Raw genomic sequence first — 18,545 nt, 5'->3', positions numbered from 1 at the left:
CCTAAAGATATGAGCCTCCGTCTCCTTCCCCAGGCAACCCTTATAGGGGCAGGTGTCATAAGGAGCTATGCCCCTTCTGTGCATGAACACTCGGGTGGGGAGACACCGACTCACAGCCATCCAGGAGACATCTTTTTGCATATTCGTAAGGCAAACGTGCGTAGCGTTAGCCCAGATAAACCGGCAGGTTTCGGGAGGGAAATCTTCTATCCGGCTGGTCTCCTGGGTAGATCTCATCTGGCTACAGATGGTCTTATAATCCCAGGAGGCCAGCACGACTTTATGGAGGCCTACTTCGAGCGCAAAGGCTCGGAGCGCCCTGTAGAACGGCGGGGGATCCCACGAGTGCGGCCTGGTGTTATCCATGGAGCAGAGGCCGAATGGTCTCAGGCTGCTGGCAAAATAAAAGCGGTTCATGAAACTCACTTTCTTGCCAGCAGCCTGGATGTTCTTGACCACATAGGCCAGCCCCTGCGCCTTTATCAGCCGCACAATGTCCGGGACCCCCCTGCCTCCATCCAGGGTACCCTTCACCATCTGCACACTTTTCAGCCTCTCCATTTTGCTCCCCCAGACAAACCGAAATATAATTCGGGTCACTAGTTTTGCGATGACCTTGTCTGGGGGGAAGATCATTCCTACGTAGAGGAGTATCGGGAAGAGGATGGCCTTTACGACCAGCACCTTACCAGCCATCGTCAAGGTCCTTGTGCTCCAGCCGTGGATCTTCTTTTGGACCTTAGATATGGCCTCCTCCCAGCTCCGGGTGCCCGTGTTGGTCCCGTCGATCGTGATCCTCAGAACCTTGATAAACGGTTTCACAGGGAACACGGTCGGCGGGCCCCGGCCGACAGGCCATGCCCTGGAGAGGTAGACCTCGCTCTTGGCCTTGTTGACAGCGGCCCCCGTCGCCCTGCAGAAGCCGTCCAGCAGTTCCTTGACCCTGGCCACGGACGGAGCGTCCGTGCAAACCACGGCCACGTCGTCCATGTAGGCCAGGGCCTTCAGTTGCTCTCCGCCGGAACCCGGGAGATGGAAACCTGTCACCCGGACGTCCCGGCGGATCGCCTGCATGAACGGCTCCAGACAGAGGACAGAGGCTCAACCCTGCCGGACCCCCGACCTGACCGGAAATGGTTCGGTCAGGTGGCGGTTCACAAGGACCCTGCTGCTTAGACCGCTGTAAATGATCTTAAACCATTTCCTCAGGCCAAGAGCGAGACCCATCCTCTCCATGACGAGCTGCAGGTATTCGTGGCCCACTCTGTCGAAGGCTTTCTCCTGGTCCAAGCTGATTAGGACCAGGGAAAGCCCTCTCTCGTTTGAGTAGGCCACGACATCCCTGAGCAGCATGGCGTTGTCGGCCGCCGATCTCCCCCAGGCACCACAGACCTGGTCGGGACCCACGACTTGAGGGAGTGGCCGCTGCAGCCGGAGCGTCAGTGCTTTGGCCAGTATCTTGTAGTCAGTGCACAGGAGGCTGACCGGCCGCCAGTTCCTCAGATCTTTTTGGTCTCCCTTCTTGTGAAGAAGGGAGAGGATACTCTTCTTCATAGACGGGGCCAATCTACCCTCTCTGTACATCGACCCCAAGACCTGGGCCAGATCTTCTTTAAGCACCTCCCAAAAGATCTTATAGAACTCAGCAGGGATCCCATCGGGACCCGGTGTCCTTCCAGAGTTAAGACTCTTTATCACCTGGGAGAGTTCAGTGGTGGTGATCTCTGGATCCTCCTCCTCCTCCTCGTCCCCCTCATTGCGGGACTCCAACAGGGACAGAAAGTGATGGATCAGATTTTGATCCACCACCTTCTGATCATACAACTCCCTGTAGAAATCCCGCACCACTGTCTCAACAGCCTCTCTGCCCTCCACCTCTTGCCCCGAGGAGTCGATCATGGAGGACATTGCAGGCCGCCTCTCCTTCGTTTTCTTGAAGAAGAAGCGGCTGCATTTCTCATCGTCCTCCATGATGCGGACCCTGGAAAGGACATTGATCTTCTCTTGCTCCTCCCGATAGAGGGCGGAGAGACTCAGTTTGACCCGAGCCACCTCCTCAGCTAGGTCGAAGCCTCTGAGCTGTAAAAGACTCAGGCGCTGGAGGCGGGCGTTTAGATGGGAATATCTCGCCCGCCTCTCACGAGCTTTCCGTTTCCCCAGCTGAATGAAGTAGGCCTTGGTCCTTTTCTTCACCATCTCCCACCACTCTATGGGAGAATCAAAAAGGTCCTTCAGGGTCCTCCACTCCTCGAGGCGTCTGCTAAAGGTCTTAATAACACGAGGGTCATCGAGCAGAGAGGTGTTGAGCTTCCAGACCCCAGGCCTGTAACTGAGTAAATTCCACCCTGGTAATTTTCCACAGTTTGGGACAAGTCCGCCTCCTTAAATGGGGTGGTCGCTCTGGAAGGTGGAGTTGGACAGGGGTTCAACTCATAAAAGCTGACTTATCAATCAAGTCTTTGTATCATTTTTGCCTTTGCTCTATCCAGTGTACTTGTATGCTATGATCTGTATTATTCTCTTCAAGAATACATGTAATTGATTGTTACTACCATAGAACCAGTTATTCCTTACAAGTTTGATTCTTACACCTGATATATGGGAAAAGATATCCTTGAATTTAATCATACCAAACACCAAGTACATACTCTCATTGTTTTCGATAGTGTTAACAGTAGCGTCCAGTAGATTATAGTTTTGCATCAAATAATTATGGTGTAACTGTGACCTAATTTAGGATATTATGTGCATTTCTGAGACATTTTAGTACTATTTGTCAAAGGAATGTCATACATGGATAGTGGACAGCCGCAATCCTGCAGGGTTTTCCAGGTCTCTCTAAATTACCAATTAATGGATACCTTAAACACAGGGACATTTTGCCTAATTAAGATCCACAATTGGTTCAATTAAGCAGTTAACGATCTGGATAGAACAAAAGCCTGTAGACCCTGCGGCTCTCCAGGACCAGGGTTAGCCACCCCTGGTATAAGGGGATTTAATTCAGGTATTCAAAACCCTGAAATTAAATTGATCTGTGTTTAGGATTGAAAATAGGGGGCACACACTACTCTGCAATGTGCTTAAAGCTGACTCTCTGAGCTAGATGATTGATTATACATATTTTAGTTTGTTTGTTTTTCTTAAATGAAAATGCACATGTTTGTAATTTTGCGATTTGCAGGTCGTTCAAAGTTTTGAATTAATTCTAGCTTCTGGGCTTCTTCAGAAGATTAGGTTTTGCCCAAATTAGCTGAATTACCTTCTTCCAGTTAGGTTACTTTCTTCAAAGATGACATGCATTTGCTGAAGAATGGAGTGGTGCTGACAATGAAATGTTTGTGTTTTACATTTATTTTTGGCTTTTGCTATGTATGTGACATGCTCTGGAAGTTTGCCAGTTGTCCTGTTTTCACAATATGAACACCTACAGGCTGTGCTGGACCTAATCCAAAAAATATTGTTCCGTTTAATGGAACATTTTTAATAATAATAAATATGGGTTACAGACTTCCCTGCCAGTGTTTGTTTGCCTCCTGGGCTCATAGGCCATGCTGAGGGTGGACCTACTCCCATGATGAGTTAGGTCATTGATAAACTGCATTTCTAAGGTCTTGCGGCCTTGCTGTGCTACGGTACTGTGCCATAGTGCAACCCTGATACCCAAAGGAACAAAGTCTGATAAGAACCAATTTTCTCCATCAATTTGGGCCTGATACATCATACAAACCCCCTTATATTAAACATTACGTATGCTTTATTTCTCCCCGGTTTGACTATATATGGCTCTTCCTGAGCAGTTGTCAGCCAGAAACCGAACTTCCACTCATCACAGGACAGACATGTGGGTCCTGTTATCTTTCTCTCCTGTCTGGTCTGCATAAAAGTGCCTGTAGTTTGTAACTTCTCTAAGACTGTTCTTGAGATCGCCTCTTGAACCTCTTCCTTGCAGCTGCTTGTAATAAAAACCTTTCGATTGAAGGTACATCTCTCTCTGGATGTCTGCGACTCTTCAGTCATCATGCCCTCAGTGAAGCAATTAAGCACAAATATATTATAATTAAATCACTATTCTGCTCTGTGGGAAAGGTCTGAATTATCTTTTTGTCTTTGTTATTTGTTATTTGGACAATGCTTTCCTTCTAAGCACACCTCTGTCGGTGGGATGAAAATGCACATGTTTGTACGTTTTTTTTTTTTTTACATCAAAAGCATTGTAAAACACACTGGACAGACACCAAAAAGGAAGGGATGCAAATGTTCCTTCATCAGATAAACTACAAATCTACAGAACCTTGAGACTTTTAATTACACCCTGTTTCTTTTACAGACTTAAGTACATTGTAATGAACATACATTTATATTATAAAAATATGGATATTGCACAGTAATGTTGGATACAATATTTGCAGTTATTTTCTAACCCCACCCCCAACCCCCCCAAAAAATGTATTAAAATATAATGAGGTAATATTGAAAGATGGCAATAAGCAGAAATGTACATTGCAGATGCAAAAGAAACTGCTGGATTACCCTATTAAGCAACACAACAGTTCAAGTGATTAGGGAAACCTGATTTACAGGCAGACATGTACAGTTTTTATATAAGTATGAACTTCTTAGCTACTTGGCATTATATTTAATATATAGCCTCCAAAAGGCAGTGAAGCTTTCAGTAAAACAAATGTCTTTTGGTCATCAAAACTCTCAACCGATGACATAGATATTATGATTATCAGTCCAAGAAAATATAAAACTTTTGTCTTTTTACTTATTTTAGTTGTTGCCCCTCACAGTGCTTTGGGAATTAATTACATTTTGACAAGCTGTTTAAACTGACTCAGATGGTGAAATAACACATTTTAACCACCCTGTAATATGTTCAGCCAGTCTTTAGCATTTTAAAGGATAGGTCTTTTCTTGGCCTTGGTGCTGGAGACAAATGTGTTTTCTTTTCTGGTTGATTTTAGCTGGTTTATAGCTTTTCTTTTTCTGTAAGAAAGTGAAGCAGAAAGACAGGAAGAACAAACAAATCAGGATGGGCTTTTTAAAAACCTTTTGAACAGTGATATTTGCTGTTCTCTGTAGGTCTGATACTTTGACAGTTCCTGATATTATCATTAGGCCATGTGTTCCCCCTGAACCTAAAATACAAATATTGTGGTGTATATGTGTATTTTACTACTTCTTTTCTCTATGGTATTCTATTACTTTCTATAACATAGGCTTTAAGAACTCATACATGTTCAGCAAGGTGGTTTGGCCTTTTGAATATTGCTTTAACTAATATGTATTTTTTGAAAGTTATTAAAATATTGGCTTTTTTAAATTAGTGAACAAAATGTCATCATTTAATTCATCTGACCATTTCATCTGCATGTCTCACTTCATTCCTGATCGAGCCTGAAGAGTCCATGTAATAGTATTTGCCAGGGGTTCACATAAGTTGTACATAGGCGCATGTGGACCAACACTTGAAATACACATTGAGAAGTTATGGCATCAAAATAAATATAAATTATATATAGTTTAAATCTATTCAAGTGTACCTCTTTGGCCTCTATACTACCCTAATTACACAAAGATGCTTATTTCTATTATTTATTTTTTAAAATCTCTACTCTGATATTAATAAATCATTAAAAGAAGATACTCACTCCTGTGCAGAACCAAACTAACACACAGATGAAGATGGAGAGTAAAGTGACACCGACGGTGACAGAGATGATGAACAGGATTTGATTAGTTTTCTTTCTCTTGCGACAGCTTTCCATTGGGTCTTCCTCTACAATAAAATAGGACAGTGTTCAGTATATACATAATTGTATGCCCTACAAATGTATTATTTTTGTTACACTAATTACAGTCCTGTCAAATTATACACTTGTTGTGTTTTCTAATATGATTTAGCTTTGATAACAGTCAAAGTAGCCAGTAGTAGTGCACTATATATTTTTCTAGAAAAGAAAAACATGCAAAAGAATGCAAACCAAAGAGTTTGTCCAGTTATGAGTACTGGTAGGATCCTGTTAGAGGTTTGTTTACAGTCAAACAGTGTTAATGTAAGTGGAAAGAGTTAGTCTTACTATTCAGTTCGAAAATATTTACAATCGTCATTTGAAACAATGTTATCATTGGATTCAGTTAGTTCAATACACATACAGCCTGTTACTCATTAATCAACTTTTCAGTTATATATTTTGACCATTTGATTACACTGATTACACCACCTATAAGGATTTAAATTAAGAGTGTTGGTGTAAATAGTTTGCACATCCCTATTTTTAGCTCTGTATATACACTCCAGGCTGAATCGTGGTTCAATAAAATGTCAGTGTAAGCTAACATTTATTACCAAACATATTTCCTGCCAGTGAGAAACCACAATATCTGTCTTCTCACACTTCCCCTTCCTTCACTTCTAAATGCTGACAACCGTCTAATGAACAGTATTGGCAGTTTATTTGTATGTATTTATTGACAATGTACAACTTAAATCAACGCTTTCATAACATACACTGTCAGCTTTTCATCTGCATTTATTCAAAACAAATGTTGCTGCCTTTCCTTATTTCATGTTGAGCTACAAAGGGAGTAAAGACGTCTGTGACCTGGAGTCCTATTTTGAAACCCTTCACACACAAATGCATATATAGTGGCCTCTGGATTTTTTCATACAGGAGGTCTTTGGAAGCTGCTGTAAAATAAGATTCCTTTTAACTTGTGGGCAAAAGAAAGTTGATGCAAGATTATTTGTGCTGGATCTTATTTTAATATAAATATGATGTTGCCGTGTGCAGTATATTTAATTATGTATGTTTTAGATATTTTCATAAAATATAAATGTTTGCACCTTTGCATTTCTTTGGTTAAATGATCTTTTTGGTACAATTTACTAAGGGTATGAATTTTTTCTGGAGTCCACTCTGACACAAGACCCCGTGACCTGATCTGCAGATATAAAAACAAATACTACCTTGCTTGAATTAATTTTACTTCATAATGATGTTTTATTTGGTTATTTATTTGGCAAACAACCACACCACAACATTCTTTAAAGGTAGACCAACACGTGGTAAAGTTGTGTATTACAGTTTAGAGTCCTTTTCTTAAAATGTAGACTGGATCATAGTGGCAGAACTAGTAAGAGCAGTCAGATTTTTGACGTGTGTGAAAGTGTAGTGAGCCAGGTAAGCAGGTAAGGCAAACTTAGTGATCTTATACAACAGTTTCTCAAATCTGTTGTGTGAAATGTGTATAAAGTATGTTTTAGTTTCAGCTGACTGCAGTAAACAAAAATAAATAAATAGTACTATATTAAAACACATACTGATTGACCTGATATTAACATTAGTATATTGTAGATTTCAGTTTCAGAGAAACTATATAAAAACATTAATAAGAATAACTGTAAACAATGCAAAACACTATACCACCGGAAGATGGATGATGATTATAAATTAAGATGATAAAACTACTGAGCTGACCAGAGCTGGCAGCATCACCTAAGAACTATCTGATCTTCTTGCTGCCTGTCTTATAAAATTATACTGCCTAGAAGAGAGGCAACCACTAGGCCTAGGCCTTATGCCAAAGACCCCCAGATAACTATTTTTTCTTATGTTATGAAGAAATGGATATTAATAGTAAGTGAGCATAACCTATGTCATTGCTTAATTACCACAGCTTAAGATAACTTTACAAAATAAAAAAGGTGAAAGGTGGCTGTTCTGTTCACTGTTGCTACAGTAACATTTAGACAGCATTACCGAATTTAAAGATAATTAATTTGATCATGTCTTTAAAATGACACTGCCTAACAATTATTAACATTTTAGAGGAATTGAATAGTAACTGGTCAATATGTGGGGACAGACAAGCTAGTGCTATATTTTTGGACCAGCAACACTTGCTTTCTAAATTGTGTCAATTAAGTAATTATACTAGTTTGCTTGTTTAATATTTCTAGTACTGATAGCCCAGTCTAGCTAGACTGGATCTGGGCTGAAAACAGAGCACAGACTTCCAGCAGGAACAATTGTCTGCAGTACCTTTCACAATGATCAGCGTCCCATTGCTGTTGAAGGTTTTCAACTGGGTGCTGCTTAGATCCAGGTGGTTCCAGCTACAATAGTATACGTCACTGTCACTGACTGTGAGCTGGGAGAGGATGATCACAAAATCGCAGCATTGGCCTTTTATAGTGATTCGATTTTTATACAGATCCCCCACTGTTTCTTTAAGGAAATCAAAGGATAAGTAAAGAACGTCAATTTTTTTGGCATAGCGACGCTTCAAATACAACCCATCCAAGCCCTTTACTGAAGTAACACAGTGGATTTCAGCCGATGAGTTTTCCTTTTGAAGGGAGATGAACTTCGGGGTCTGTGAGAATGTGGGTCCTAAAGAGAAGACAGAAGATAATATTTATTTAATTAAGTGCTGTTTTATCTCCTGTACAGTACTACCGGGCATTCCCTCCAACATGTTTTTCAGTTCTAAATGCTTGCTATTCAAACAGTCTACAATCCTGCACATTATATTATATTATCAAGACCCTTCTTGTTCCACTTTACAGATTTAAATGTTGTATTTTATTCATTTATTTATTTAGCCATTATCCAAGATTACTTACTTGTTTTTCCATAGTATGCAATGCACTACATATACACAGCAAGCATATATTAACAAAATGTTTTCAAATAGAATAATTTAAAATGCATATATTATGAAGGGGGCAGTGGCGTGTCCAGAACATTTTTAATGGGGTGGCCGAGGGGGGGCACAGACCACATTTAGGGGTGGGTGGGTTTTTCAATATAATTATGATGGTTAAATTAAATGATTCAGCTTAGGTTTGGTACATTTCCTTCTTCAAATAAATCATAATTCAATTCCAAAAGACTTAATACAGTGTTTGCACTGATGGTTAAAATTATTATTAAAATTAGTATTAGTATACATTTGTAAATGTGTGCCATAATGGAAAAACAGTAAACAAATTATAAATAACAATTAAAATAATTTATATATATATATATATATATATATATATATATATATATATATATATATATATATATATATATAGTGGCTCTCAAAAGTATTCACCACTGTTGGACTTCTCCACATTTCATTGTCTTACAACATGAAATCAGAATGGATTTATTCAGGAGTTTTTGCCACTGATCAGCACAGAAAATGTCCATAATAAAGTGTAAAATATAATCTGCAAATTGTTCTAAATTAATTACAAATACAAAACAGAAAATTATTGAATGCATAAGTAATCACCTGCTTCAGTCAATCTTTGGTAGAGGCACCTTTGGCAGCAATTACAGCTATGAGGCTATGTGGATAAGTCTCTACCAGCTTTGCACAACCTGACAAAGCAATTTTTGCTCATTCTATCTTTGCAAAATTGCTCAAGCTCCATCAAGTTGGATAGGGGACCTTTGATGAACTGCAATTTTCATCTCTTTCCACATAGTCTCAATTGGATTGAGGTCTGGGCTTTGACTGGGCCACTACTTTTTGTTATTATGCCACTCCAGTGGAAGATGAATCTTCTCCCATGTCAGAGATCTCTTGCAGAATTCAGTAGGTTTTCTTCCAGGATTTCTCTGTACTTTGCTGCATCCATTTTGCCCTCTGTCTTTACAAGGCTGTGACACAGAGAAGCATCCCCATAGCATGATGCTGCCACCACCATGCTTCATGGTAGGGATGTTGTTCTCAGGATGAGGTGTTAGGCTTGTGCCAAACGTAGTGCTTAGTATTGAGGCTAAAAAGCTCTATTTTGGTCTCATCAGACCATAGAATCTTCCTCCACTTGGTCTCAGAGTCTCCCACATGCTTTCTAGCGAACTCTAGCTGAGATTTGATGTGAGATTTTATCTCTCTCATAAAGGCCACTTTTGTGAAGCACCTGAGCTGTTGCTGCAGTATGTACTGTGTATCCCAGCCATGGAAGCCATGGAAGACTGTAACTCCTTTAGAGTTGCCATAGGCCTCTTGGTGGCCTCCCTGACTAGTGCCCTTCTCGCACGGACACTCAGTTTTTGAGGATGTCCTGATCTATGGAAAATGTACAGTTGTGCCATATTCTCTCCATTTCTTAATAATGGACTTCAATGTGCTCCGGAGTATAATCAATTATTATTATTATTATTTTTGTCATTTAGCTGACGCTCTTATCCAGCTGGGCATGCATTGGAAATGTTCTTATATCCTATCCCTTATTGGTGCATTTGAAGAACCTTATTCCGGATTTGCAATATTAATTTTCTGACCAATCTATATTGCCAAAATAACTCTTCATCATCATACCGCTGTAACACCTTTCCTTTCACGGAAGCTGCCCTGATGCCGTCTTCTTATTGCTGCCATCTCCCAGCTACTAAATATTGGTTGAGTTAGGAGGACTTTTAATTCTAAAGAATCTTTATGAATAGCTTTTACCAAATTGATGTCACTTAGAACTGATTTATGACTCTCAGACGCTTTATGAATACTGGCACTAATCAGCTCTTCCACAAATGTAACTGGTTCCACCTTTTTGGTTTGATCAACCTGACTAATGACCAGGGTGGCCAATCACATTTCAGAGGTGGGGGGGGGGAGAAGTCAATCACCCTGAGCCACCCCCTAGACACGCCCCTGGAAAGGGGACCTGTAAAATGTTTCTAATTAAAATGACTTAATTAGCAAGCTTGGAAGTGGGGGGTAAGTAAGACTCTGCAAGTCATTGGTTTTAAGTGAGAGAATGACAGAGAGTCATATTAGACCTAGCCATTGTCATACAGCATAACATTATAATAATTTGCTGTATTCCATAAATGTTCATGTAACGGGGCTCATAGTGTACATGGGTTACAGGGAGTTAAGGTCACATGTCTTCAACATCAATAGACAGTGAAATAATCATGAATCAGAGAACAAGGCTGAGTTCTTCAAATGCTGAAAATATCTGATAATATCACATTGCACTGTGATTGTTTTAAACATTGGCAAACCTTTCTCTGACTACAAAATGTTTAAACAGAATTTACTTTGTCTTTAATATTAATATTGCATTCAAATGCAAATTAATTATATTTATATGTGTAATTTAAAGCATTGGCACCCTGGTTTTGTGGTGCCATTTCTATATTGATTCTTTATTCACCACTGAACACCTCTATGGCATCTCAGAAACCACTGAATTACCAGATGATTTTTTATTGGAATTAGTATTATAAAATGAGTAAGGAGAGTAATGTGTTTTTACACTCAAGACTCTCGTTTTGAAACAAGAATAAGAAACTCATGTTTTTTTTCCATTTCACAATACTTTGGTAATCAGAAACGGTTATATGGATATTACAACAGAGCAAAGATAATGCAATCTAATTTAATTTTTTAATTGGAAAATATTTTGCATGCAAACCAAATGAATGCATCACAAAATTACAGCTGCAACTGGCTATAACAGCCATTAGTCAACCGTCCTGACAACTGCTGCTGTCCGCTCCCTTGGACTGCCCAATGCCCACTGCCCACTGCCTACTGCCCACTACTTTCTTTTCTACGCTCTCGCCTGTGCTTTCTGGCTCCTTTTAAGTCCACATCAGCAATCAAGATTGGGCTCAGGTGTGTTATTCCGGCTATTTCATAATTGCTAAGCGACACCCACTCCAGGTAAGCCGATGCATTTAAAGCCCAAACAAATTCAATAATCGAAAGCCATAAAAACAAATATACATATATCCAAGATAAAATCCAACTTAGAAATGTATACAATATTTAATAGAGCTCCTTCATAACCATCCATGACACATCCACCAAGGTAATGTGGTCATCTGTTTATACAGTGGTATAATGACTTTCTTGTGAAAATCGTCCTGAGATAGAAGAGTTTAAGTTCAGTAGTAAGTATGGAGGGCATTTTGCTTGTTTGTGTGTGAAGTATCAATAGTATTCAGTATCTGCCTTCTGCTTACTGTCACTGATTTGAAAGATTAGCTCACACAGCTTAAATAAAATATAGAACAGAACAGAAAAGTCATACACGTGTGGTTTGGGATTTATTTTAGTGTGTCAGCTTCTTCTACAGTGCAGTGAGCTGTGGGATTTACTAACAAAGTATATATATGAGCCAAACCACACACGAAATACCTTGGCGCTCTGTCATGCTTCATTCAATTTTCACATGCCATTAATCAGAAACACTGTCCAAAAGTTAATCTCTTTCTTGTTGCTTCAAACCCCCATCCTTGGGGCATCAAAGTCTGGGCAAGAACAGGAATTTCTGGCATACTCTTTGACTTTGACGTGTGCCAAGGTAGCTTGAATGGTCAACATGAGAAGTCTGACCTACCAGCTGATCTTGTCTAGTGGTTGTGTATATATGTATATATTATTTTCAATATTGAGTCATCAATACCTAATAATGTTTGGACTTTTTTCAAATCACAGTGGCAACATTTGTTGATCGTGAAGACCCGCTGTTGCATTTTTGCAACATTTTTACAAAATCCACCCAAAAACAAAAAAGCACAAAATTATTAATTTTCTTGATCAGAGGCTTCCTAAAAAGTTGATGAAGAAGTGAAAAAATGTAACAATAAAATCAATGCTTGGTTTATGAAGTTGTTTGTACTTAAATTCGTATATAAATGTCATATGATGGTCTAAATTAAAAGTTAGGAAGACCCCCTAACCGTGCCCCCTATGCATGCCCTTGATCTCCAAAGCCTTTCTAATAAAAATCTGTTGATTCCTAACTCCAGACATTGGCTGCTGCAAACTTTTACACCAAACTGAACTAAATATTTGTGCATGGTTACCCTGCACAGGAAAAATAATAATGAAAAAATGCCTATTTGCAAATATATTTAAATTGCAATATCAAATGGGTAACACTGATCAGCTCTAGTAAGAAGAAAAATAACGTGAAGCAAGCACTAAGCAAACATATTTTCCCACATAACCCAATGTAATGGAGGGATTATTTTTCTTCCAGACACAAGACATCATTATTTTTGAGACCAAATTAAGTTAAAGAGAAAACATACAAAAATAAATAAATATTGGTAGTAATTCAGTGGTGACATTAAAGCAAAATAACCATGAGTGAGTATCACCTGTATTTTATTATTAATAATAATAATACTGTGATATAAACAGGAAAGTTATACAGAAACCATGGATTAAGACAAATGTACATGTCCATAAGGAAGCCTGCAGCTTATACACAGAACATGATAACCTGTGACTCAGTTATCCTGCTTCGTGTAACCTTTCACTCTACAGCTGACAATAATAATACAATATAACTACAAGTATACAAAGACCAAAGAAGCACAACAATAACTTTTACTGTTATTGAAGGAGATTCCATATCTGAATCAGTCATCACTTGCGTGTGTGTGTGGGAGGGGACTCTGGGAGAATTCCCTCAGTTACATATTGAGGCCTCAAGCTGGGAGATTTTAATTGATGTAAATATAAATCAGAACAGAGCGTCCGAAAGTGAAACATAACAGAAGTTCATTGAACCCTTTGTTGGTATCTGCAAATGTTCCTAGAAAATGTCAGTCTGGTTTTATAAGTATGTTTGCTCAGTACCAATGACTAATTAAGGAACTTATTTGTAACTGAGTGCTGGGCTGAAATGAATACCCTGTATCTCACTAGTGCCAGGGCTGACTTGTACTCTAACATAACTGATGTTTTAGTAATGTTTCTAAAAGTTTACTGACCTAAAAGTCAGAGCAGACCACCTTGCCGGATGATGTAGGCCACGACAGAGGTGTTGTCCATTCGAATCAGTACGTGCCTGTGCTGGATGCCCAGGAACACAGTTCGGAGTTCCAACACCTTGATACTGTATGAAGAGCACTGTAAGGTTCCATCCACACCTTGCGGATTCCCAACCAGCATCCGTTTTCACCACCTGCGGAGAAAGACCGGCTCTAGGCCCACCGTGAGGGTCTCCCACTGATACTCTGTCTCTCAATTGCAAGAGGGTAAGACAAGAGGTGGACGCAACTCTCTCAACAGTCAGAGAAGCGGACATGGCAATTGAGATGAGTCACAGTCTGAGAAACGGCACCTGCATCGTCAGTGTAAGCTGAATCTTCTTCCAGTTGACCCACAGGCCGAACTCGCAAAGATGGTAGAGGACCAGAGAAGTGTGTGTTGCTACGTGCTCCCTGGAAGGTGCACAGATGAGCCAATCAGGTTCAGGATGCAGACCCCTTGACTCTGAAGTAGCGCCAAAATCGCATCCATGCACTTGGAAAAGGTGTAAGGAGCAAGTGACAAGCCAAACAGAAGGACACAAAACTTGAACACTCTGCCTTGGAAGGAGAAGCTGATATAGTTTGTGTCCATTGAAATGATCGGGATCGCATCTCAGTGACCATATACTATCTATTAGGGAAGGAGAGGTCCTGAGGTTCAGCTGACACAGGTGGATGGGAAACCATGGCCGCGAAAAATGAGTCCCCAGTAGGAAACATCAGGCCCACCACTTGTGCTCGCTGGACATGTGAGAATAGCTCCCCACTGCTATCAGGGTGGAAGCGGAAACTGGCTTGTTACAGGAGGCCTGGACTTTTTTAAGAATGTTAGGAAACATGGGAAGAGCCCCAGGAGCACAATGAGGGCACTGGAGCTATTCAAAAACAGATCAAGGAAGTCTGTAGCCCTCTGCAAGGACTCAAGGAACTCCTGTGAAGAAGTTGGAGAGGGCAGGAACTTTTCACATCCACTAAGGCTGACAAGGCTGACGAAGGTCTCTCTTCACATCGTCCATGCCTTCTGCAGGCAGGTGGAGGTGGCAGAAGCTCGAAAACCAGTAGAAGCTAGCAGACGCTTATATATACACTCACCTAAAGGATTATTAGGAACACCTGTTCAATTTCTCATGAATGCAATTATCTAACCAACCAATCACATGGAAGTTGCTTCAATGCATTTAGGGGGGTGGTCCTGGTCAAGACAATCTCCTGAACTTCAAACTGAATGTCTGAATGGGAAAGAAAGGTGATTTAAGCAATTTTGAGCATGGCATGGTTGTTGGTGCCAGACAGGCCGGTCTGAGTATTTCACAATCTGCTCAGTTACTGGGATTTTCACGCACAACCATTTCTAGGGTTTACAAAGAATAGTGTGAAAAGGGAAAAACATCCAGTATGCGGCAGTCCTGTGGGCGAAAATGCCTTGTTGATGCTAGAGGTCAGAGGAGAATGGGCCGACTGATTCAAGCTGATAGAAGAGCAACTTTGACTGAAATAACCACTCGTTACAACCAAGGTATGCGGCAAAGCATTTGTGAAGCCACAACACGTACAACCTTGAGGCGGATGGGCTACAACAGCAGAAGACCCCACCGGGTACCACTCATCTCCACTACAAATAGGAAAAAGAGGCTACAATTTGCACAAGCTCACCAAAATTGGACAGTTGAAGACTGGAAAAATGTTGCCTGGTCTGATGAGTCTCGATTTCTGTTGAGACATTCAGATGGTAGAGTCAGAATTTGGCGTAAACAGAATGAGAACATGGATCCATCATGCCTTGTTACCACTGTGCAGGCTGGTGGTGGTGGTGTAATGGTGTGGGGGATGTTTTCTTGGCACACTTTAGGCCCCTTAGTGCCAATTGGGCATCGTTTAAATGCCACGGCCTACCTGAGCATTGTTTCTGACCATGTCCATCCCTTTATGACCACCATGTACCCATCCTCTGATGGCTACTTCCAGCAGGATAATGCACCATGTCCCAAAGGTCGAATCATTTCAAATTGGTTTCTTGAACATGACAATGAGTTCACTGTACTAAACTGGCCCCCACAGTCACCAGATCTCAACCCAATAGAGCATCTTTGGGATGTGGTGGAACGGAAGCTTCGTGCCCTGGATGTGCATCCCACAAATCTCCATCAACTGCAAGATGCTATCCTATCAATATGGGCCAACATTTCTAAAGAATGCTTTCAGCACCTTGTTGAATCAATGCCACGTAGAATTAAGGCAGTTCTGAAGGCGAAACGGGGTCAAACACAGTATTAGTATGGTGTTCCTAATAATCCTTTAGGTGAGTGTATATTAGCAAAGCTATATAGCAATGGACAGCAGTCAGGTGACAATTAGTGTTGACCAGTGTGGGCACCAGGAATAACCTTGGCACTCCAACCAACATCAACACTGTGGGAGCATTTTAGTGCAAGAGTCTGTGAAAATGTCATGTTCTGGAACTGATTGTACCGGGGTACAATGGAAGTGGACCAGAGACCACTGACGAATACTGAGCACCAAATGCTGGAAGGAAGAATATGCAACACTGTAACATGCAATTACTTTGGGTAGTATGCTCAACTTGAAAGATAACTACTTGGAACATGTTCGAGATTTCTAAAATAATCAAGAATGTAGTCTCTGCAAAAGCACATTAACATAAATTCTTAAACAAATGAGGTAGAAAATGATTTATTTTCTGCTAAAGAACATGTCCACTGATTAAATTATGCCTCATTCTTTGCAGCATTTCAATGTTCATTCATTAGTTCATTAACCAATACATAGTAACTCTAATTACAATGGTAAGTTCTCGTAATTACAGAAGCCTTTTGCGAAACAATTGTGAAACGGAAGTAAGGTGTTAAATATAGCAGTTGTTGCTTAAAGATGTTATCTATGACACTTGAATCTGCTTACTGACAGTTTTGTGAACAATTGCTTATTTCCTTATTGTAATCATTCAAACAATAAAAGAAGAAAAAAGTCTTTTTTGGTGGTAATCTAAGATGTGTATTGTTTCGGTGAAAATAGTAGTAATACTTTCTGGTACTGTTCTCTTTCGCAAATAATAAAATAATAAATAATCAGTCACCAATGAAACGGACACTTAGAACTACAAACATTACAGGACACTTTCTAGTGAATGTTTCTAACAATGTATATGTACAATGGCCGTACAATAATAATAATAATAACAAAAAACAATCTGCTATCTATTTTCTCTGTAATAAACATCATTTATTGCAATGTAATCATTCACTTAATAACCGACTGATGATTGTATTTATCAATTACAGTTTATTGCAAAACATAAAACATGTAAATAATTTAGTGCAGAAGCCATCTAGAAAACTGATTCTGTTTGTGCATACACAATGTTAATTGAAGCGACTTGCAACTGTATTGCAACTGATCTCTGATGTCTCCTGTTTCGTTAGGTTCAATAACTACTTTAAAGCATTGTTTGCACACCATTTAACTTACATATCCACAGATAAGAAATCTGCCGAATGCCACTCACCTTCTTCAGAATGCACCCATGAAAATACCCCCCAAGCAAAGCACATCCAGAGAACAGTCTTCATGCTTCTGGTGTTCTGAGACTGGCAAGTGTAACATCAAATACAGGAGATTCTCTTGTTCAGCTGTTTATCACGACAAAAAAACTGACGTGGTTATTTTTTTTTCAGCCTCAGGAAGTCACATCTAATTTCTGTTCTGTTTTGTTTTCATTGGTGTATCTTTTGTCTTTAGATTCATAGCTGAACTCAGGTTTGGAAAAGAAAATGTATTCATAATCAGAGTTTAGCAATTTCAGTACTTGAGATCTGCATGAGGTTTCTGGTTTTCATTCAACCTCAGGTCTTAATTACTTAATTGAAATTATTATTCAGAGAAGATTTCAATAGACCCCACATCGGCAATATAAAATCAGAACTTGCAGTACATATTTGGGTTTGGAGTTGACATCTGCAAATAATACATGTTAACACAATAAGTCTCCCTAGTTACAGTGTATTTACATAGTAGGTACTCAGTAACTACAAATGTAGTTATTCATAAGTACAGTGTAACTATGCATTATTACAATATATTTAATGTGTAAAAAGTGGGCCATAGCTCCAAAGGTAGCCTCCCAGTGGGCATCCTTACCAGACTAACTTTACATATACCATTAATCATTTTTACACATTAAGAACATTGTAATAACGCATATATACACTATTCTTACTAAGTAAATACACTGTATCTAGGGAGATATATATATATCCCTATTTGGGGAAACAAAAAATAACCTGTATTTTCCAGGCAGTTTCACTTTTTTTTCAACTATTTGAAAGCTAGTTTGAAGACTGGAATTTCCCCGCCAATTTTAAGTGCAATTCCCTTAATTGCAAGTGTCTCCCTTTATTTGTGTTATTTACATGGATGATGCACAACTAAGCTGATTACAGCAAGTGGGTCCTTGGATGAATGGATGGATGGATGGATATTGTTGTTTCAACTAGTAATGAAATTGTGGCTCAGTTTTTGTCTGCTAAAAAGAGGAACCCTAACAGATATACAATATATGGAAATTCATTATACTGAAAATGTATTATTGGATTCAGTGAAATATGAGTTAGTTCAAATCATATCTTGGTTTCAATAGTAAAATGTATATAGTTAATAGGAGGATGCATTACTCTTCTGTGAAGAGAGAGCAAGGCCGAGATTAAGTTGACATCACTCTCTGCTTGGCAACTCTCAACAGAAACC

At 39.7% G+C, this 18,545-nt stretch overlaps 1 protein-coding gene across 1 annotated transcript; it reads right to left on the bottom strand.

Annotated features, from left to right (window-relative positions):
- Positions 1-4,300: 4,300 nt before the first annotated feature.
- Positions 4,301-17,398, bottom strand: LOC136750585 (uncharacterized). Its single transcript, XM_066705720.1, has 4 exons — positions 17,308-17,398; positions 8,052-8,402; positions 5,658-5,785; positions 4,301-4,992 (listed from the first exon to the last, which is right to left on the bottom strand). The coding sequence occupies exons 1-4, from the start codon at positions 17,369-17,371 to the stop codon at positions 4,894-4,896; spliced, it is 642 nt and encodes a 213-aa protein (XP_066561817.1). The 5' UTR covers positions 17,372-17,398; the 3' UTR covers positions 4,301-4,893.
- Positions 17,399-18,545: the final 1,147 nt, after the last annotated feature.

Source organism: Amia ocellicauda, chromosome 5 (genome assembly GCF_036373705.1).
Source record: "Amia ocellicauda isolate fAmiCal2 chromosome 5, fAmiCal2.hap1, whole genome shotgun sequence".
Taxonomy (NCBI): Eukaryota; Metazoa; Chordata; class Actinopteri; order Amiiformes; family Amiidae; genus Amia; species Amia ocellicauda.
The sequence above is the reverse complement of the archived record's forward strand: the minus strand, read 5'-3'. Positions and strand labels throughout refer to the sequence as shown.

Coding starts and splice junctions, on each gene's coding strand:
- LOC136750585 (XM_066705720.1), bottom strand. CDS start 17,371: ATGAAGACTGTTCTCTGGATGTGCTTTGCTTGGGGGGTATTTTCATGG. Junction 5,786..8,051: donor GACGCTGATCATTGTGAAAG/GTACTGCAGACA, acceptor ATTTTATTGTAG/AGGAAGACCCAATGGAAAGC. Junction 4,993..5,657: donor TAGTTTGGTTCTGCACAGGA/GTGAGTATCTTC, acceptor ACTTTCTTACAG/AAAAAGAAAAGCTATAAACC.